Consider the following 22,395-nt stretch of genomic DNA (forward strand, 5'->3'; position numbering starts at 1 on the left):
AAAAGGTCGTCACAGACCACTGTGACCTCTCGGGGCACCACCCAGTTAGGATCCATCGTCTCCCCGACTTACGGCACAATCTATATAAAATTCAGCATGAATGTCAACCTCACCATATAATACAGTAAAAAACAGTAGCAATAGTATTAGCCATAACACAAAACACATCAACATTTCAAGATTACCCTCCCTCCCCCCCCCCCCCCCTGTGCGGCAGAACCTGGCAAGTCTACTGGCCTACAATGCCGCTTTCCTCCCCCCTCCCAAGTCCCCGACACCTTCCCACCTCCCGCTCCCAAAGCTAGACAACCCCTCCTTCCCCAGCCTAATGTACCGATCTCAGTTAATATAGAGGGCCCTTAAATGTTAGAGTGTTAGAGTGTGGGGGGCCTTGTAATGGGGCTGTGGGGTGCATTGCTCCTATTATTTTCCCTCTCGGGCCTAGGCCCTTCGTGGGTCCCCTTCCTCTCTGTGGCAGTGTGGGTATAGTACCCCTTTCACCCCCCAGGGCAATCTTAGCTAGGCCTAATATTCCCCCCCACGCCCAAAGTGGAGCTTCAGTTCCCATAATACTTGCTGTGACCAAATGACAGTCAAAGTTCACAATAGCGGTGAAGCGCCAAGGGTGGTCTGCAGTGGGTGGTACAGTTCATAGTCCGCTAGTGGAGTCAACATGGCGGTTTCGGGGGGGGGGGGGGGGGGGAACCTCCCAGGAATGGAGCGAGTTTCAGTTGGGTGTCCCCACTGGTCTGGTCGTTTGAGTACGGGGGGGACGAATTCTCTGAGGGCGAGGGCCCGTGTCCTGTGATCTGGGGGCAAAAGCGTAGAAATTGAGTGGGTTCGGCCATGTCAGAGTTTCCGGCGAAAGGTGCAGCTCTCTTTGCAGCGCCTGGGCGTCTTCTTCCCCTAGGATCGTGAAGGGGCCGTTGGGTGTAGCAACCTGTAGGCCCGTGGGGAAGCACCAGCGGTACCTTATTTGGGCTGCTTGTAGCTGCCTTGTAAGGGGTTTCAAAGCTCGTCTAAATGATAGCGTGGCTGGAGATAGGTCAGGAAACAGGTGGACTTCCGAGTTTTCCAGTATTATTTTATCCGTGCCCCTTGCTTTGCGGAGGATTTCCTCCTTCAGTGGAAAGTTTTCCAAACAGCAAATAATGTCACGGGGTGGCCCGTCTGGGGGGCCCGGAGGCCTCAGGGCGCGGTGCGCTCGTACAAAGCTTATGGGTGTCTGGAGAGGTCGCATCAGCAATTTGTTAAATAAGTCCAGCAAGGTGTCTTGGATTGGGCTTTTCTTGTCCAGCGCCTCTGGCACCCCTCTGATTCTAATATTTTGTCTCCTACCCCTGTTGTCCAGGTCCTCAATGTGAAGCGCCATTTGTTGCAGTATCTTGGTATGGGATTGCAGTCTGTCTGTGGTTGCTGCCTGAACCGCAGACATGTGGTCACTGTCTGCTTCTAACTGAGTCACCTTTTGGCTGAGGCCTTGTATGTCCTCACGCATGGCATGTAGCTCAGCGGTAATGGACGCGCGGAGTTCCGCATTTGCAGTCTTCAAATCCGCTTTTGTGGGTAGTTGCTGCAGCATGGACATTGTCGGGTAGGGAAGCTTGGGAGGTCGGTAGTGGATGGTCACCCTGCGGGGATCGCGGGTGGGAAAGGCCGGAGGCCGTGGAGTCGTTTGAGGCCTGGTCCAGATCCGCCGGTGCCACGAGGTACGGCTTCACGGAGGGGGTCACGGTGCGTTTCGGGGTGTCCCCGGGTCTTTGGGCGCTCGATGCGCGGTGTGTTTTCCCCATTTTCGGCTATTGTTAGTGCGGTCGGTGAGGTTGAAAGTTAGGCCGGCGGGGAGCTCTCAGTTTATGCTGCCATCTTCGCGGACCTCCAAGCCACGCCCCTACTGGGATCTTTTTATAATTCTTGTGGATTAAGATTTAATTGGTGCCTGTTAGTTGGTTTAATTCTATTTATCCTAATTCTATCCCAATTGACAAACTTTTGAAATGCAATAATTTCTTCTGACATCTGCCACTTCGGAAAGAAAGAAGATTTTTCTCTCAAATTCGTATATGTAATAGTTTGGTCATCTTCTATAGACGATATGGAGAGTTGTTTTTCCTCTTTTAAAAAGAACTTGCGTAGACATAGATTTCTATTAAATTTACTGAGGTCCATAAAAAAATGGAATTTATCTAAATCTTTTGACGGAGCAAATTTAAGACCTTTGTTTAATAAGCTAATATGGTTATCTCTTAAATTTTTGCCTGACAAATTAAAAATCCCTATTGGTTTAATTTCCTTCTCTTTACACTTCTTAGAGTTCCTATTTACTCTCTTCCCACCTCTCTTTCCTCTCCCTCTTTCCTCCTGAACCTTTTGGTTTGAAAAGGGGGAGACTGTTGGTCCATCACTCTCCCTCGTTTCTCTAAAAAAGGTTCCTATTATCCAGGTTACCAAGTGGTTGGAATCTATTGGTTACTGGAATGTTGTTGGAATTTAGCCGAGTTCTAGAGTTTGGGTAATGGCCATTTCTTCTTTGAACTTATTGAACCTATATAGACGATCTGATTATGGTCTGGAAAGGTGGAGAAGAAATTTTTAAATGTTTTATGGAATATATTAACTGGAATGACTGGGGGTATCAATCTAACCTTTTTATACAGTAGCAGAGACATTAATTTCCTCGATCTTACTATTTATATAGAAGATAACATGGTAAAAACAAAAACTTTTTTTAAGACTGTGTAGATTTGAACAGCTACATCCAGACCACTAGCTGCTACTGGCTAAATAATATACCTGGAAGCCAATTAACTAGACTAAAGAGAAAATAACAAAACAAAATACCTTTCATATGTCAATATTCCGGAGGAGAAAATAAAAAAGTAAGACATATTGTTAATGACTACTGGCATTTATTATTGGATGATCCGAGTTTAAAGGACATCCTACCCCAGAAACCTAAAATAGTACATAGAGGGGTTCCGAACCTCAAAAGGATTCTTACACATGGTATTTTAGAAGCCCCAGGAGCAAACGTAAAGAAAAACTTCCTAAATACATACCAGGTTTTTTTTTTTTTGGTTTTGTTTTTTTAAATGTGGCAACTGTGATGCCAGTTTAAAAACTGAAGGAAAGAAAAAATGTTATAATAAATTTGAAGCCAATGGCCATTTATATGATATAAGAGATGGTATGACTTGCAGTTCTCGTGGTGTCATATACATGCTCACATGTCCATGAGGCCTTAAGTATATAGGACGCACAACAAGAATGTTACGTAACAGAATATGTGAGTATGTATATAATATTAAGAGAACGTTTGCGTTACATCAAGTGTCTATGCACTTTAGGGATCACCACGATGCAGACTCAACAAAATTGGAATTTGTGGGAATTCAAAAAATAATCGGAGGGGTGGCGATTTGAATCAAAAAATAGGTCAGGCAGAAATGAAGTGGATTTATGTGATAAACACCATGGTTCCGAATGGCTTGAATAATGATTTTGAGATTTGCCATTTTTTAAAATATGTATATATTTATTTGAATTATTTTATCAATTAAGAGCATTTTAATTTTAACACATGGCACTTTAAACGTTCTTTAAATACTCTACTATTTATCCACTCTGCCAGTTCACCCTCTCCTTCCAGCAATTCCAATATGACTCTGTTGAGCTCTAGGCGCATGTAACCTCATATGTATCACTGTTAAGATTTCCCTGCTTTTGCTTGCTGATATGCACTTTATTCCTAGCAATGATAAAGAAATATAAGTCCTGTTTTCCTACTGTGCACTTTTCCATTTTATGAGAATATACACCTTTGATTAATTCAGTGCAATTAAAAATGTGCACTTTTTCACTTTATAGGGGTATACACCTTTAAATTAATCAAGTGCAATTAGAAATGAATTAAAATGTATTTTAATGGATATTTCATTTTCTCTCTTTTTTAGAATAGGTAATGTTTTTAGATATGTCTATATTGTTCTTGTGTGCTATTTTATATGTTTCTGATTTATGCTTTTTCAATTGCAATGATGTCCCCTTTAATTGCCGAAATAGTTGTGAGAGCCAATGTGTTTTCTAAGTGTGGACTTACACCTTATATTGTCAAAGACAATTAGCAGATAGGAGTATGCAAATTAAGTCTAATTGATACTCCTATCAGCAACATGAACTATCTTTGCAAAGACTGTTAAAAATCCTGACCTAAGATGGTGAGGACAGCATCATGTCCTGAGGAAGCCGGGCAGACCAGAGAAAGGCGTTGACGTCATCAAAGGGGCGGAGACTATGGATACCCGGAAGCGCCACGCTTGTACTACTCAGGCTGCACTCAAGCTGGACCATTACACTCCGGACACAACAGCCTTGCAGAGCCAGTGTTTCCAGCTCCACATTTTACAAAGCTGGGCCGTGAGTAACTGCGTATGCCGAACCTACTCACCACTTTCTATTTTAAGAGACCGTTTGTTTGAATTTTTTTAAACACAGTTTTTTAATAAATGTGTTTATACTTTGCCAATATCAGAGTTCCATCACTGTATGACAGATACCTGATCTCCTTACTTTAACAATTGGGGGAATTGTATGGGAATCTCTATCTACAGTAGTGATGGTGTTGAAAGCATTTTTTTTTTTTTTTTTTAAACAATCTGCACAATTATGTGTTTTTATGTATTCCCTTTACATGTGCTGTGAGCTGTGTCAGCTGGGAGCCATCTACTGAACATTGAGTATTACTGCAATACCTTTATAATTAACATTTGGTTTCAGTATTTTATAAATGTTTGTGACGTTTTAAATACGCTGTACAACTTGATAAACACCACTCTATTTTGGAATACACCTATTCCTATGTCCTTTATTTTATAGTTCTGGCTTTTGGTAGTAGTATTCTCATTTATTTATAAAGCACCAACATTTTCTACTTGCATTTATGGCTTCTTACAAATAAAATACAAAACCATGGTTCTGTGCACAGATATGATTAGTGTTTTAAAACTAACGTGTGCTTAGTATGATGCACGGTTATCCACAGCAAGAATAAAGGGCTGATGATGGTCATGCACATGAATTTAGACAATGTGAAAATCAATTAAGTAGTGTAGTCAGATGGAGGAGAAAATTGCCTAACACCATGTATTCATAATACTGTTAGTGTTAGGTGGAATATGTAATCATTGCAAAAAGTTGATTAGACGCCAACTGAGATGTGGCAGGCTGAATAATAGTAAAATATAAGCAAATTCATTGTGAATTGGCCTCATGTGTTAAAGTGGCATTGCTACTTGCAGGGTCTTTGCATCACATGTCTGTTTGCCTGGTGGTATCCATGGGGGAGTAGGAAAATATATATAATCACCTGATGCTGACCCCATTCACCACTATGTCACTCCTTAGGGGATATGTACATTATTAGATTTAAATCCAACTCTTCAGTGTTGATCCTGCCCCTACTGTTTTCCATTTTAGTGGCCATGCTTGTGAATATTTCCCCCAAATAGCTCAACAGATGCCTACAAATTCTATGATGTATGGCAGTGCCACTTAAAAAAAAAAAAAATCTGATTCTTGAGTCTATTCTGTTCCTTCATGTATTATTTATCAAAGTCGCTCTAGTATGATATCGGTTTTAAACTCAATTGTGTATATTTTTGTACATCTGTAATCTTTGATTGGCATCGTAATTGCAATACCCAGGACACTCATTTTTTGCAACACACTGGAAAACTAATTTGTCAGCATAAGACCAATATGCTATTATTACAAATTTGCCCCATAAATACTTTTCCATTTTGCTACCAATAAAGCAAGAGTTTTTTTGTTTTTGTTTTGTTTTTTTCTTTTTCAATATGAGCTGCAAAAAAAAAAGATAAGTTACTATTTATAGCATTAAAAAATGGTTAGGAACATTCTATTGAGCACTTCCTTCTGCTTTTGGAGCGTATCCTGCAGTACAGTAACTTGATGTGTGAAAAAGGATAAAATAGTAATAGGAAGGGAATGAAATTGCACCAGGCTTTTTGTTATCCTCCCATTGTATTGTATCTGTATTATTAATGGAACACTATAGCGTTACGAATACAAATATGTGTTCCTAACACTATAGAGCCCTAGTCACCTAAATGGTGACTAGGGCCCTGTTCTGCAGTGACTAAATGGTTAATTAACCATTTATTTGCTTACCTTAATCCAGCTCTGGGCTCCCTCTGGACTGATGAGCTCTCCTCCTCCATCCATGTCAGCTTCCAAGTGGAGCCGAATGCGCATTCAAACCCGCCCCTAGGAAAACATTACTCAGTGCTTTCCTATGGGGATCTTTTTTGGTGCTGGGTGTCCATTGGGATGTCCAGCGTCAAATACGTGTGATTTATTCAATGTAAATCGCGGAAGCGCCTCTAGTGACTGTCAGGGAGACAGCCACTAGAGGCTGGATTAACTCTGCAATGTAAACATAGGGTTAAAACTAGGGGGACTTGGCACCTAGACCACTTCATTGAGCTGAAGTGGTTTGGGTGCCAATAGTGGTCCTTAGCTACAGATTAAGGGGCAATTATTGGTTGTGGTTGTTTTGCCCATTCACAACACTAATAGTCAAATATTGCTTATATCAAGACCACACAAGGAAAGGTAGTATTGGAAAAATAAAAACTGAGTCGGTAATCAAGTTATTAAATGTGCACTGATCAGCCTAAGAGACAACTCATCGGGGTCTGTGGTAATCTTAGACCTAAGTTTGCTGAAAGAGATCCTGTATTGAGAAATTTATATCCAGCAAGCTTTACTGAGTCCAGCACCTGAGCTATTGGGTCAAGGATATCGGGGGAGTACAGGACAGATTGGACAAACAGAGTGCTTTGTTAATTTGTTTTTACATATGGGCAGCCAGAATTCCTTAGCATTTTATCTTTGCTAAAATAATAAATGAAATGTTAATTAATAACAGGCTTTTTATTGTGAAATAAAATCTGATACTGGCACCACCTCGCAACTTGCAGGACTTAAAGGATCTGCTGCTAATGTCATGGACACGTTTAGAGGTCTTGCGGGGTCCATGCCTCTTCACATCAGATCTGTTTTGGCACTATGAGGGGACCTCTATGATATTAGACAGGTGGTTTGAATGTTGTGGCCAAGAAGTATATGTGTACATTTTGCAGTTGTCTTTAGAGATATGGCTCACTCTTTTTCCAGGTCAGTGAAGCAGGAGTTCACCGACCTCACGTGGGAGGTATTCATGGACGAAGCAATGATGGAGCCTATTCACTTGTATTAGCTGGAGGGTTTGAAGATGAAGTAGTATGTATTTGGTTTTGTTTGATTGTTTTGTTTCTCTCTCCCCCACCCCCCTTTTCTTTAACCCCTTAAAAATGAGGCAATTGTCGAACTTCTAAAACCTAGAATTTGTGCTATGTGTTTGTTCCATAGTTATTTAAGGGTTTCTCTAATTGCAGCTACACATGTTTTTAATATATCCTATATGTATCTTAACACAACATATGTATAAAAATTTTTAAAAATGGGGAAAATATTAAAGAAAGTTTTTCCCAGTTTTGCTTATAATAATGTTTTACACATCAAGTGCAACTAAAGAAAATTAACTCAAAATAGATTCAGGTATCAGTCCTGGTAGTTAAATGTCATATGTCAAATGTCATACCCAGGACATACTTGAAAACAAGAGAAATCTCAATGTATCTTTCCTGGTAAAATATTTTATAAATAAATAATATCTCTAGGATCTGAATTATTTTTTGATGGTTAAAGCTAACCCTATAGCAATGCTACTTCTAACGCTTAATCTTAACCCTACATTATCCCATCCCCAGCTTAAACCCAAATCCTCCATTTACTCATTCCCTAACTCAGAGGGATTAGCTCTGCTAATGTCAGAGAGGGATTTCCCAGTTCACACAATACAGTGTGATCTGTACTTTACTAAAGATTGCAGTATGAGTGGGCAAAGCCCTGTGCCGATCACAGTTGGCAAAGCCCTGTGCCGATCACAGTTGGCAAAGCCCTGTAGCGATCACAGTTGGCAGAGGGGCATACAGGTGGACAATTTTAAAGTCTGCGGTGCTCAAAATCACCTGTCAGTCTGGGGCCACTAAATATTGTCCCAGCTAACACATGAACTCTCCGGGTATCAGTTGATTTCAAGCGAAATAAATCCCTACCGGACATTCCATGCATTCCTAAAGGTTTTAAAGCCCTGTCTGGGGTAGACTTGTGCAAAGGCAGAAAATTCAGTTCATCCATATCCTTTCACCAGAAATTTAAAAACCATTTGGAGGAATCAAATTTAGTTAAAGGGATCCTATAGTGCCAGGAAAACAATCCCATTTTCCTGGCACTATATGGTTAATAGGTCGTCGTCATCGCCCCTTCCCTTGGGGCACCCTTCCCGCTGGGCTCAAGGGGTTAAAACCCCTTCAGCCACTTACCTTAATCCAGCGCCAGGCTCCCTCTGCTGCCATGAGCTCCCGAGTGGAGCCAAATGTGCATGCACGGCCAGAGGCACGCACATTCAAACCCGCCCATAGGAAAGCATTACTCAGGGAGACAGCCACTAGAGTTTGGATTAACCCTGCAATGTCGTTCCCCTCCACATTGCATTATTATAATTAGAGCCCAGATTTAGGCTTTAAGTCTCCCTAATACTAATATGGAGATCATATCATTCCTAAACTAAGCATTGAGATTTAATTTTACCTGTTGAGGGAAGAAAGCAGTGGAGAGCAGAGATCCTCCACTCTTGTCATTTTCAATAATATAATTACAAGAATGGAGCTACCAGCTCATAACTGAACAAATAACTTATGGAGACATTTTTGACCACAGGCAATTAATTTGTTTGGTTATACTGGGCAAAGAAAACACCAAACAAACCAGTTAATTTATGTTCGTACAGATGACATAGTCACCTGAAATTCAGATGACATAATTTGTAAACACATGCCCAAGTCTAGTCTGTGTGAGGGCCCAATAGAATGTTTTAGTGTCCTGAATGGGTTAATACAATAATTTACGATCATGATGTGCCTTTAAATGTTTAGCTGTCCATGTCAGTTTCCTTTAATATATCAAGAAAGCACAATTAAAAAACAGAGTTTTCTCTCAGGACAGAGGAGATGAATTCACCTATACTGGCAGCGGTGGACGTGACCTTTCTGGGAATAAAAGGATTGGAGAACATTCTTTTGATCAGACTTTGACTCATATGAATAGGTAACTTGTATATGGGAATCATTGATATCAATTTTAATTTAATCTGCATGAACTATATTATTAATCCTAGCAAGGTGGAAGGGTGGAAATTAAAGTGTTCAAGAGGAAAAGAAAGACAAGAGGGGGGGGGGGGGAGGATACTTTGGCTTTGTTATTTATAGTCTATTTTTTTTAACCCGATCTTACCATGTGAATGGTACACTTACCTAAAAAGATCAAAATAAAAAGTGCCCTGAATACTGTCTGATTATACTGTAGCTCATACACATTAGGAATACCATGTGATTGAATCAACATTTAAATGTAAACATAAAATGTGAATAGTACACCTTGTCACTTGTTAAATTGACAAATTGAACATCATTATTACAATTTGAGTACATTAAAATCATGGAACTTGATGTATGGTGTTGAGATATTTAAAGTAATTTTTTTAAGCCACTTAAGAAACATATTATACCGATATAGTAGTTTTAATAAGAATAAATATATAGCCAAGATAATCCTTGTCTGAAACCACACACCATCGTTTTCTTGTTTTTCATAAAGCACATGCTACATTTTTCTTGCTTCATTTGGTGTGACTTCAGATAATTACATTCTTCTTACAAGCATAGAAGAAATTACTTTTCTGTCTTTTTCAGTATTTTATCGCCAGACTATTCAGTGTGTAATATAACTAAGCACAGGAAAGGCTGTAATTCCAGAGCTTGCCGCTAGAAGAAGGGAGAATTATGGTTTGTCCCACAAAATGTGTTGATCACTTGGGGTTTTATATTGGCTTGGCCTTCTTTTTTTCCTCTCTCTATTTTGTTGGTTTTTGGGGTTTTCCTTTCCCTCTCACAGTAGGTATTTCATCATTTACAATGGCAGACATGCCTTTTAACTGATAATGGCATACTTGTGTGTGGCTTTGTGTATGTTTGAAAGTGACATCATCATAACACCAGAAGTTGAGATGGCATTATTTTCCTTAATTAAATATACATGACCGTGAATAATGTATTAATACATGTTTTCCTGGGGCTAGTGTTCTTTTAATCACAGGGTAGCACTGAGATAGAGATGTCTACACTGAGGTATATGTTGCACTCCTGCATAATAGCTTGTATTTTGTGGCTGCTGCCATTAATGCAATCTTTCTCCCGATCGTGATAAAATGGGAGAGAAGCTGAAGAGGCAGAAGCATATGTTTGTCTATTCAGCAAATCTCCTTAGATTTCACTAAAGATGAGGATTGAATTAAAATGCCCAGTAGCTTAACCCACTAACCTCTTGCATCCGAACGCATGTATGTGTTCTAGCACTGCCCTGAGACTAGGCACCTGCTCTACTGCAAAGTGTCAATCAGACTATGCAGTACGAAGAATAATACACACAAGACATCTTTCACCATGCAGTATAAGGGATTTGAAAACATGATCTGTCAGTTTAAATAACAGCCATGTTTAATTCCTACACTATTTTGTTCTAGAACCCTGACACTCTTTTTAACTCTATGCTATGATGTTACCAAGCAGAGCGTTCCATTGCCCACTGATTATGGTTTAATTTTATTAGCTATAGTTAACAGGTTCAGCTAGTCTTACTTTTCTTACATTTTCCTTTAATTGTTTGGCTTTGTTACTCAACAGGGAAGGTTTATAAATAATGCTGTAAAATGGGGGAATCGGCATGTAAACCAGTGGAACAACCAGGAACCATCCAGACCATTTCTGACTCTTGCACTTTTTCCTTTTTTTGCTGCTTTTTAGAAGAGGACACTGATAAACCTTTCCTTGTATACTATGTCTCTACTTGTCATTGAAAGTAGACCTGTTTTCTAAAGGGCATAGGCTAAAAATCATTTTTAGAAACTACTGACCAACAGTAAGAATTATTTTTGTGTAGTCACTTATTTCCCCTTTTCCATAAAAAGTATGTACTTATAACAATAGTCTTGTGGACTCTGATATCAAACCTCTATAATTAAAAACAGTCACTTCTGTAGCCTGTATTTGCTGTATGTGGAAAAGCTATAAGTTACAACATATCTTAATACTAAAATCTTGTGAGCGGTCATGTCCTAGAATGATGGTTGTAGAGCACGAATGCATTACGTGCCACCCACAGTTTAACTCATGTTGTGACAGTCCACTCTCAAAATAGTGTATAGATTTCTTACTGTGGCTAATGCACCTCATCCATGTTTTTGTTTATTTGGGTGTGCATTCATTTTGTGGGAAAATGTGGTTGTAATTCACCTTGATTCTACACCGTAACTTGTTGCTTTGATATGGACCTTTACACTGTTGCGTAGTAAATAGAATTAAACGACAACAAAAAAAAATCTCCATTAAGCTCAGCCTTCCACACATCAGTGTGTATCTGTGCATTTAAATAGTTTTAGAAGTAGGGCAAACCTTGTTTATACTTGAATCTATTTCCAACTGTGCCACAAAAAGGCAATAATTAATCGTTAACTGGATAGTGGAAATTTCTCTTTGGATCAACAATCATGCTATCTATAATAATGCTGAATATCCTGCTTCACCTTATTTTAGATATACCTACTAAACTTAATTATTCTCTCTACATTGATAGAATATTAAGGAATTACCCTCTGTATGACTTAGAGGAATAAGTAGCATTCATGGTTTGTTTGTACATTAGCAGTGTACACTTCCAAAGCTCATTTCGAAGCAACATGTTTGGTCACCCAGGTAGTAAATGGAGGCACAGGAACACAAACCACTCATTGGCTCTGGTATCATACGGGACTCCAAAAAAGCACAGAACTTGACATGTTCACATGTTTGTATCTCCTTTCAGGGCCCTGGCCCTAAACTGCGATGCGGCTCTGAATGATAAAGATGGAGCAGAATCTAAGAACTGGAGAGCTGGAAAACCTGTCCGTGTAGTCCGTAGCTCAAAGGGGCGCAGAATTAGTAAATATGCTCCTGAAGATGGAAACCGATATGATGGCATTTATAAGGTCTTCAAAAGCAGGGGAATAGATGTTTGAACGTTTTTTTGTGTGTTTTTTTTTTTTATTCTATATTTTATAAATATAGAATAATACATATACATAAACACATACACACATTATGCTAATGTTAATTTTGCTAATGTAGCAAGAAGATTTTCCTCATTGCATGTGTTGCATTTTCTTAACACTAGTCCTGATAGTAGTAGATATATATGCTTTTAATTTCCATTTATCAAATGTGCTTTTTATGCACAACTTTGACATGTTCCATATCTGTAAAAGTATATGAGAAATACTTGTTAGTTCAAAGAGTGTGGTCACTGATAATACATTTTCCACAAGTAACTGGTAGATCGGGAGTTATTTTTAGATACAAACTACATTGCAAGTAAGCACTGCAGTGCTGAACTGTCAAATCATTACTGGAACGTGTACTGTGACTTAATTATTAACAAGACTAATTTACCTTTTCCAGCCCAGAAATACTAGCTGTAAACATAATTCGGGACACTTAAGCAAGTAAATGACACTTTTTGTTTTATCCTCTCTTGTTTATGTTCTATATAAATGTTTGTTTTTTTTAAGTTTACATTTATTTGTGGTAGAACAAGGACAATGAAAACGTTTACATACATAAGAAAACACAATATGTGCTGCATTGATCTCTTGCAATTCAGGTTGTGAAATACTGGCCAGAGATAGGCAAATGCGGTTTTTTAGTCTGGCGTTATCTCTTGCGACGTGATGATGTAGAGCCTGCTCCATGGACAGCTGAAGGCATGGAACGATCAAAGAAACTTGGGTTGACATTGCAGGTGAGCACAGAAGCCAGGTTCGCCACCCTCCGACATCCTACTACACATAACAAAGCATTTATTTATGAAACGATTCCAAATACAGACTGTTTTATAATGTTTTGTTGTAAATTGAAGCAAGATTTTGTCGGTCTATTTTTTTTTTTTTTTTGTTGATTGTTGATCATGTCCCAATTTATGTAAATAATAATTGTGTACTATGTGTTTTATTTACTTTATGATGTAGTTCCCAGAAGGTTATTTAGAAGCAATGGCAAACAAAGAAAAGAAAGATAAGGTCAAGAAGCAGCCGGTGAAATCAGAGTCTAGTACCCGAGCTCCTCCAGTAAATCCCAACCTCCGTAGTGGTTCTTCAAGCCAGAGTAAGCAGAGCAAGACAGAGCAAACCAGCAGCCAGACTGCCAACAGTAGCCCAATTGTCTTCAACAGCCAAAGCAACGGGAGCCAGAAAAGGCCGATTGAAAATGGTATTTGCTTTTGTAGATATTAAAATATTGCAATTCGTGTTTAGGTAATTTTTGTTAACTTTGCATTAACTAACAGCACATAATAAATAGTTTTTGGGGTTTATTTTCTTGCTATTTTACTATCGTGTGTGTGTGTGTGTGTGTGTGTGTGTGTTTTTTCATAAAGAATACCTAATGGAATGGTGTCCTGTAAATTCATATTTTCTATGAAGCCTTGTATATATTGGAGACAGTTATTTTTCATGGTGGTTCTCTTTTTCTTTTTTTTTTTTCCATTATTGTTCAAGATAGTTTATTCCTCTTCCTGACCGTTTTATTATATCATATTCTTAAACTGCTTTTGAATTGATGAAGCTGAACTTTTCATCCCACCTGATTAGTTAGGTTATACCTTCTAAACTCATGCATGGGAACAACACTTTAATGTATACAATAATAATACATTTTATCTTTACATTCCCAGGATACATAGAAAAAAAGATCAACTTCTTTTAAAGGATTATGACGTTAAATATTACTACTTTTATAGTGTTATTTTCTATGGTGTTTTTTTACAGGGTCATTTTTGTTTCCCATAATGCAATGTATGCCAATGTATTTCAGATGATGAGGACGATGATGATGATGATGACGACGATGATTGTGTGATAACATCACCCAAATCTTTGAAACTGTCAGAAGAAGAGCGAGGGGAATCATTCGAGCTTACTCAGCAGCAGAAATGGCTAATTGCTGAAGACTCTCTTAATCAGAAGCTGTGGGATGAAGTGCTCGTTTCCATCAAGGAAGGACCGGTGTGTTGCAGACTAACCTATTGACAGTCCTCATCCACAGCATAGAAATAATTCAGATATATTCTACTTCTTGCCATATAATATTAGTCTCAAGAGGCAGAATATGGGATTTTTGTTTTTCATCTGTACACTGTCCTAATTCAAATAGCTGAAAAGTATATAGATTTGGAGTGATTTAAAAGGATACAAGAGGCGCCAAAACAATTTCAGCTAATGAAGCTTTTAGGAGATAAATCACTTTTGTTTCTGTCATTGCAGCCCTAGCCACACCTCCCCTGGTTGTGACTCACACAGCCTGCTTGAAAGAAAATGGTTTCAGCTCTTAATGCAGAAGTTTTAAACTCCTGCTCTGTAACTTGAACTTTTTTTTTTTTTTTTATTATTCTTTATTTCATACATGTACCTGCTCTGCATACGTTTGATAATGCTTATGTAGTTCAGGCCTTGGTGCAATGTCATCATCAATATATCTTGCAAATCTATTGATTTTACCAATTCCTCCCACCCGGATCCCCCCCCTGTCTCCATATTAATTCTTAGTATGGGTTTTTGTCTGTGTACTTTACTCATCTGATCTTGGAGAAAACGAGAGCCTCTTATATTTTATATAGTTTCGATGTTTTATTTTTCTGTTTATCTGCCCGGTTTGGGATTATATTCTTTTTTTTATTTTTATTTTTTCTCCCTTCATCTGGTCTAATACTTCCCTTCAAAAGAAAATAAAACCAGAAATGAAAGGTCACTACGTAGAGCAAAGAAAGCCTAGTATATTATCCATTTTATTTATCCATGTATCCCAGTCTTCTATTATCTTGTATCTGTTTCCTAAATTCATCAGAATATGCCTTTTCATTCTTGCTTGCCATATAACTTGTTTTATTAGTTCATTGGTGCATGGAATTGTCCCTATATTCCAATTTCATGCTAAAAGTAATTTAGCTACTAATTATGTGTAGTATTAACATTGACATTCTTTTTGTCATATCTGGCCAGCGCATATTTAGTAGGACCACTTCAGGCTTGAGAGGTAATTTTATTTGTGTTATTTGATAAATTATCTTAATTACTTCTTTCCAAAACCTATGTATGAGTGTGCTCTGCCACCAGATATGGATCACATTGCCTTCACAAATATTACATTTCCAGCATCTGTCTGATAACTCTGGGAAGATTTTCTTTAACCCCTTAAGGACCAAACTTCTGGAATAAAAGGGAATCATGACGTGCCACACACGTCATGTGTCCTTAAGGGGTTAAAGGGACTCTCCAGGCAGCAGTTTTTACTCACCTGGTTCCACCGCCGGGAGCCTTGTTAAGCCATGCCCCCTATTTCGTCAAACGACGAAATAGGCGGGCGCAAGCAGGGAGCAATCAGACGCTTTCGTTTACTTCGCCGCACATACTTCGGAGGGCGGCATTCATGCCGCCCTCTGAAGTCCTGAGCGCACTACCGCGCATGCGCGCAGTGTGCGCGGCCGCGAGCTGAGCTGACCGACAGCTCAGCTCGCGGTCTTTGCCCGCCCCCCTCCTCTGCTGACAGGCTGGAGAGAGAAGGCGCGCACACAGTGCCTTCTCTCTCCTGCACATGACGTGTTCAGGGCCTTTTTAGGGCTCTGCATGATAGGAAGTCCCTCTGGTGGCCGTCAGAGTGACGGCCACTGGAGGTATTCCTATCAATCAATGTAAACACTGTTTTTTCGCTGAAAATACAGTGTTTACATTAGATTGCCTGCAGGGAGCTATAGATCATACCTGAACAACTACATTAAGCTGTAGTTGTTCAGGTGACTATAGTGTCCCTTTAAGTGTTTCGGTGTTAAGTACCATCTATTTGATAAATTGGGTTCATTAGTTTAAATTGGGTTTCTGTAAGGTTTAAGCAGTGTATGTTTTTAGTTTGTTTATTTAGAATTTAGAATTTATACATTCTTCTTCTTCTATATGTACTTGTAGTTCTTTTTCCCATTTATTGATCAGTGTTATCTGTTTATCATGTCTCCATCTGTATACAATTTTAGCACATTTTGCCAGTAGATTTTTATTATTCATTAGTTCAAATAGGCGTATACGATTTATGGTATTCTCCCCCTTGTTTTTATAGAGGTATTCTAGCTAAGAAGCTCTTGATTCGCAGATAATTAAATGAGGGGATGTTAAATTCCTTCATAATTTGATTGCAGGGTTTAAGATTATGTTCCACTATACTATTTTTAAATTCCCTTATCCCCTCTGACGTCCTTATGTCTGTTTTTATATTTTCTAGCATATCTGAAATACTTGAGGGGCGCATCTATTATTTTATTTCTGAGTACTTTGTTGTTGGTAAATTTATCCCACCATCTCGTTAACTCGTTGAGTATCTGGGATTTAGTTTGTGCCTCTGATAAATCTTTTATTTACCTCTACAACCCAAACTAATGAGAATAGATTTCCAACCCCAGTTGTAGCTTTTTCCATTTTATACCATATTTCTTGAGTTGCCGCCTTGCTTTGTATGAGCATTATATGAAAAAGTCTACTAGCCTGATAGCATTGCAAAACTTCTGGGCAGCCCAAGCCTCCATAACCTGAACTTTAATTACACACAGGAGGCTCTTGCAAGGAAAATCAGGCTATTAACAGAGCCGGAGAAAAGAAATTCTAAATTAAACAATATATGCAATAAAGGATGTTTAAGCGTTCTCTCTTTTTTTTTTTTTTAATTCTTTGTTTTTGTTGTGCAGGTGAGTACAGAGTATAGTCATGCGCCACAACAGCGTTCATTAATATAGAAACATAGATAGGTTAAACAGTGGTTTGGAAAACTTGCACATTTTTGTTTAAAGGTAAAGTAAATTAAGTCTATGAGATAAAAATATATGTATATATGCTTGTATTTTCCTGTCATCTTTGGTACACAGTGTTACACATATGAGAGAAAACTGCAGCCTAGCATAAGCCTTCGTGCCCTCCTGTGACGCCTTTCCATGCTGGCTATTGTGTCAGAAGAGGGTTGGTAACTCACAATTTACCCTAGTGCTCCAGAGGCTATCTAGTTTTCTTATTGTAAGCTAGCATGCATGCATCTGATATGCCTCTGACGCAGAGTTAGTTAAAGCTAAACAATTATGCAGGATATTTTGAGTTGAGGAGACTTAGCTAATCTAATGCAAGATCACTATAATAACTTTTTTATAAAAGAACACATTTTAGGTCTGTGCTTAGGGTTACAAACGTGCCTGCGATGCCATAACAGCAGGGACTAGCTTAAGCATACGTTTCCAAGGACACAATAACATGGCATATGTTTAGACTGCACAGTTTTTGTTATGAGACATAGGCCTATGCAGTGTATGTCAGGGGGTGAGGCAACAGGAGTAGCAGTAACAGATAAAACTAGCTGTCAATATAGTGGGTCTCCTAAAAGAGACACTGTAGCAGGTTCTATATGAATTACATCATGCAATAATGGTTCCCCAGAGGGTCGCTCTCTATTAAAAAGTAGTTGAGTACAGGCAGGCTAGGGCCAGACCAGACTGAGGAAAGAAAGAAAGTAAAGAGAAGCAAGATATTTACATATAACATCAGTTCTTAGTAGTGCTCCAACACCACTCAACAGCATGGCCCCCTCACTTGAATGAGCTGAGAATGGCAAGCTGAGACAACGGGGATGCTGTACAGCTCAGTTCTTATGTCCCAATTCATCCGATACCTGCTATGGGTAAAACCCGGGTCAGCACTGCAGAGTAAATCTTCAGGCCAGCAAGCCGTGGAGGGTGGTGGGAGAGGACATACGCCTGGATCTGGGCTTCTTGTAATGCCTCCCTTGTTTCTGGAGGCCCTGCTGTGGGTCGCTGCTGTTTGCTGTGCTGAGGTGTAGTGCGTCTCGGTGGGCTTCGCCTTCCGGCCTTCGCCTTCCGGCCTGCCTCCATGTTTGGGCTTTCTGCACATGGATCTGGGCTTCTTGTAATGCCTCCCTCATTTCTGGAGGCTCTGTTGTGGGTCGTTGCTGTTTGCTGTGCTGAGGCGCAGTGCGTTTCGGTGGGCTTCCCCTTCCGACCTGCTGCCATGTTTGGGCCTTCTACACAGGGAGCTCTGGTGGCTGCTGACCTACATGTGCTGCTGGCTGGAATCAGAGCCAGGGGAGGTGTGGCTAGGGCTGCATAAACAGAAACAAAGTGATTTAACTCCTAAATGACAGTGAATTGAGCAGTGAAATTGCAGGGGAATGATCTATACACTAAAACTGATTTATTTAACTAAATTAATTTAGGTGACTATAGTGTTCCTTTAATATGTATTTTGTTTTGAGGAACAATCCCTGTTTCATATCCAGATTCACTCTATTTCAGGCTACATTTGCAAATTCTAACCATAAATCTCAACTTAAAGCACAAGTCTTCCTTTCCACAAATGTTCTTCCAGAGAAAAGACCAGTACTTAAATAAACTATTTCAAGATAGACAATCGTAACAATAATCAGCAGTTGTCAGACAGATCTCAATCTCTCTATCATTCAATTTATAGATTTATACTTTTGTGCGTGAGCAAGAAAAGGTTCCTCCTGCGTTTACTATGCTGATTAAGGATGTATTCATTGGTGTGCTAGCTTTGCGATAAAGTGACCTCTTTATTATGTTGTATCCTAGAAATTTCTGAAGAAAGTGGAGCAAACCTTCATGTGTGTGTGCTGCCAGGAGCTAGTTTACCAACCAGTCACAACAGCCTGCCTCCACAATGTGTGCAGAGTAAGTGGTCTATATTGGATGCTAATATATGCTTGTTTTTGTCTGTCTCTCTACGTAGAATAAAAGACTAAATGGCCAGAATAAATTAGGGGGCATCAAATACACAAAAGTATGTTGACACTGATAAATGCAGCCACTCCAAGGACTGCTCCCAATAAAATCCTCCAAAAGACAAATAGAATACACTAGAGGGCATCATGTATCAGGGAAAAATAGCCATATATAAAATGTGAAAAAACATATAATGAAATCACATACCACATATATACCTGATATGGGCTCAGTATCAGTATGAGGTCAGGACATGTAAAAGAAAAGCAACAGATCATGCCACAATACATTTATTACAGTAATGCAAATAAAACCTATAAGAGGACATACTTGAAAACGAGAAATCTCAATGTATCTTTCCTGGTAAAAATTTTTATTTATAAATAAATAAGAGGAATCCACTCACGAAGAAAAGTGCAGATCAGAGGGCTTATGCAAAAAAAAAAAAAAACACCTTACCATAAGGGCCAACAGTCCCACCACACTGTCCGCTATTCAATGTCAGGACCTATAGGACCCACCAGGGATTCAGGAGGCACAACTCCGGTAAGCAATTAGGCAATCCTCCACAACATGTAAGACAGGAATACGGTAATGTGAAATGCATTTCATCCTTTAATCAGAATTCATCAGGAGATTTATGCAGAGTGTATGCTGGTTATTTTTTTTTTCTCATTAAGGGGTGAAATCTAGCCCTATGAATTCCTGGACCTACCTATCCATTGGTCCTTTGCTCTCTACTCATGATTCTTTCCACAGAATCCTTGTTGGTTTGGCACTTTTTAATGTTGCCACCTTTTTTTTTCACCTCCTTTTGTTTTTTTACTCTATTACAAATCTCATTAACAGCAGTTTGTCAGCATAGAGTTTCCTTGAAAGTATATAAAGAACAAAAAAAAAATCAATCAGTTTCCTGCCAAAAGTGAGCTGTAGATCATATATACCCAAAGTTAAAGCCCCACTGTCTGGTGAATGCAACACATAGATTAACTTCTTCCCAACAGTCCAGTTTTGTAAAGCAGACATAAACATACTCATTCATTTAATTTATTTGTCCACCTACAAAGGTTTCTTCATAACCAATATCCACTCTTCCAACTGGGATTGCATATTACACATTAATTTGATAATTAAATAGGCTCTTCTCTCAAAATAAAGAAAACTAGACAAATAGACCATTCATTTACCCCTTTCTAGAGTGACCTAGAGCATTTGCATGCTCTTTTCCTGATCTGATAATCTTGTGTAAAGCTAACCTTATGATAGTTTCATTCATTTGATTGTCAGGTGGTGGAGAAACTAGCATTTTAAAGAGTTTTAAATTAAAATCTAGCTGTTTGCTAAGATTTCTAGTACAAGTTATAGATGGAATGCGATGCTCTTTAAAATGAACGCAACTTTTGTGCTTTGATCGCAATGGAATTCTTGGCAACAAAACTGCTACAGCTTTAATTTGTGGTTTTGATGCGTCAATGCTGACCCTTTTATCGGACATTGTAAAAAAGGAAAATACTAAATGTGGTCCATATATCCTTCACTAAAGAGAACCAGTGGTTTACAAAACCTTTCTTCCCAATGTATCCTATTCACTAGCAGTATAAATGTACTATAATTTGTACTCTTATTATTATTTTTTTGTGGTGTTTTTTGCATATTTTTAATTGGTGCATAATTAGTCAATGTTGCCTTTGTGCAAAGCAAATAATTTGATCAGTTTGCTTTAATGTATCAATTTTTTTTTATGTCTTTCTATTTAAATAGAGCTGTTTGCAGCGTTCCTTCCGAGCCGAGGTCTTTTCCTGTCCAGCCTGTAGATTTGACCTTGGAAAGACTTATACTATGGTTCCAAACAAGGTCCTACAAACACTGCTGGACCAGTTTTTTCCTGGATATAGCAAAGGACGATGATTTGTTGTGCTCCCACAGCTTTTCTGCTTTTTGACTTTTTTTATAATTAACGGACAAGTGAAATATTTTGAACGGACAAGTGAAATGTTTAAACTTGGAGAATTAAATAAAAAAAATAAATAAAATCTATCTTCAGTGGACCAAGATACACCGTGGAACTCTACATTCAAAGACGCACATCCTTGTTTCCCCCTACAATTTCAGTTCATGCCCATCTGTACTAAACCTACTATCCCTAGCTGAAGACGGAATGGAACCAACACAACATACTCCCCAATTACTGAGGTTTGACTCTTCCTGTCTTTGTTAAGCTATTTTGACATGGGCAAAGACACTTGGATATTGAAAGAAAGCAAATGGTCAAGTTTCAAAGAGCGCCTTTTGTTGTGCTTGGTCCATGAACTTTGTTTGCTCCAGTGCTAGGGAGTCCACAGTGCATTGCAGGGCAAAGTCTACTAGACTCTTCTAGGGCTTAAGAGTTTGCAATTGCAGCACTTAGAAAGATGTATTAGATTTAAGAGAGCAATTCCCATAGCCTCAATATACTCTCGTAAATTTTCATATAATTTTCTTTATATTCTTTTTTTCATTTTTCTTTTAAAATATGTTGTTTATTACAGTGAGCTTCTCTGCTTCGTATTTTGTACCTTATGCAAATTGACTACTAATAACTAATGAGAACAATATATATGGGTTGTTGCTACATTAGTGTAACGTGATCTGTGTTTAATTTTGTTTTGTGCTTTTCTTTTCTCTTATAGATACGCAGGGCAGTCTAGCTGTGTGATTTGTTTTTCTCTCTTTATTAAACATGCCACTTTTGTAACCGTTTTATCCTTTTTTGTTCTGTTTTTTTGCCTTGCTCCGTAGGGTTTAATATCCGTGGCAATACAATCTGCAAAGCATTTCAAATGGTGTTAGTAATAGCTTGGAGGGGGTCTGAAAATTTGCTTCCTATTGTGATCTCAAATTTTATACACAGCATATTCCCTACAATATACGTTATTAAATATTTTATGATTCTGAATTGTTCCTTCTGTTTTTTTGTTTTTTTGATTGGTTGCTTGAGTTTTTCAAACTCTTTGAGTTTTAATACATGACGGAATAATGGGTGGTCCTTTATTCGCTATGCCTGAAGTGCTACATGTAATATTAACCCTTATTGACCGTTTACAATGCCTACACAGATCTCCATCTGACATTAGCCAGGGCCTCACTTGGTCCAAGGAAAATCTTCTAATAGAGAAGCCTCTGATTGGACAGTTTCGCTGGTTCGGAACATATGCTCGAGCTCTGAGTCAGTGGAGGAGGAATGGGAGGTATTTTCAAGAAGAAAAAAAAAATAATGCAGGGAGACTTCATTGCACAGAGGGAGGTGTGAGCAAGCTTACCCTTGCCTACAAGGGTTAACATTGTTGGATCTGTTGCCAGCCA

At 38.8% G+C, this 22,395-nt stretch overlaps 1 protein-coding gene across 1 annotated transcript in view; it reads left to right on the forward strand.

The window, feature by feature from the left end:
- The window catches only part of UHRF2 (ubiquitin like with PHD and ring finger domains 2), a 142,002-nt gene extending 120,014 nt beyond the window's left edge, over nucleotides 1–21,988 (forward strand). Inside the window, exons 9-16 of the mRNA XM_063455111.1 lie at nucleotides 7,198–7,302; nucleotides 9,125–9,231; nucleotides 12,043–12,205; nucleotides 12,877–13,014; nucleotides 13,241–13,481; nucleotides 14,085–14,275; nucleotides 18,904–19,002; nucleotides 20,815–21,988. Of these exons, the coding sequence (XP_063311181.1) occupies nucleotides 7,198–7,302; nucleotides 9,125–9,231; nucleotides 12,043–12,205; nucleotides 12,877–13,014; nucleotides 13,241–13,481; nucleotides 14,085–14,275; nucleotides 18,904–19,002; nucleotides 20,815–20,961 (1,191 nt within the window). The 3' untranslated portion in view covers nucleotides 20,962–21,988. The remainder of the gene's footprint in view (nucleotides 1–7,197; nucleotides 7,303–9,124; nucleotides 9,232–12,042; nucleotides 12,206–12,876; nucleotides 13,015–13,240; nucleotides 13,482–14,084; nucleotides 14,276–18,903; nucleotides 19,003–20,814) is intronic.
- The last annotated feature ends 407 nt before the right edge of the window (nucleotides 21,989–22,395 follow it).

Source organism: Pelobates fuscus, chromosome 5, assembly GCF_036172605.1.
Source record: "Pelobates fuscus isolate aPelFus1 chromosome 5, aPelFus1.pri, whole genome shotgun sequence".
Classification (NCBI taxonomy): Eukaryota; Metazoa; Chordata; class Amphibia; order Anura; family Pelobatidae; genus Pelobates; species Pelobates fuscus.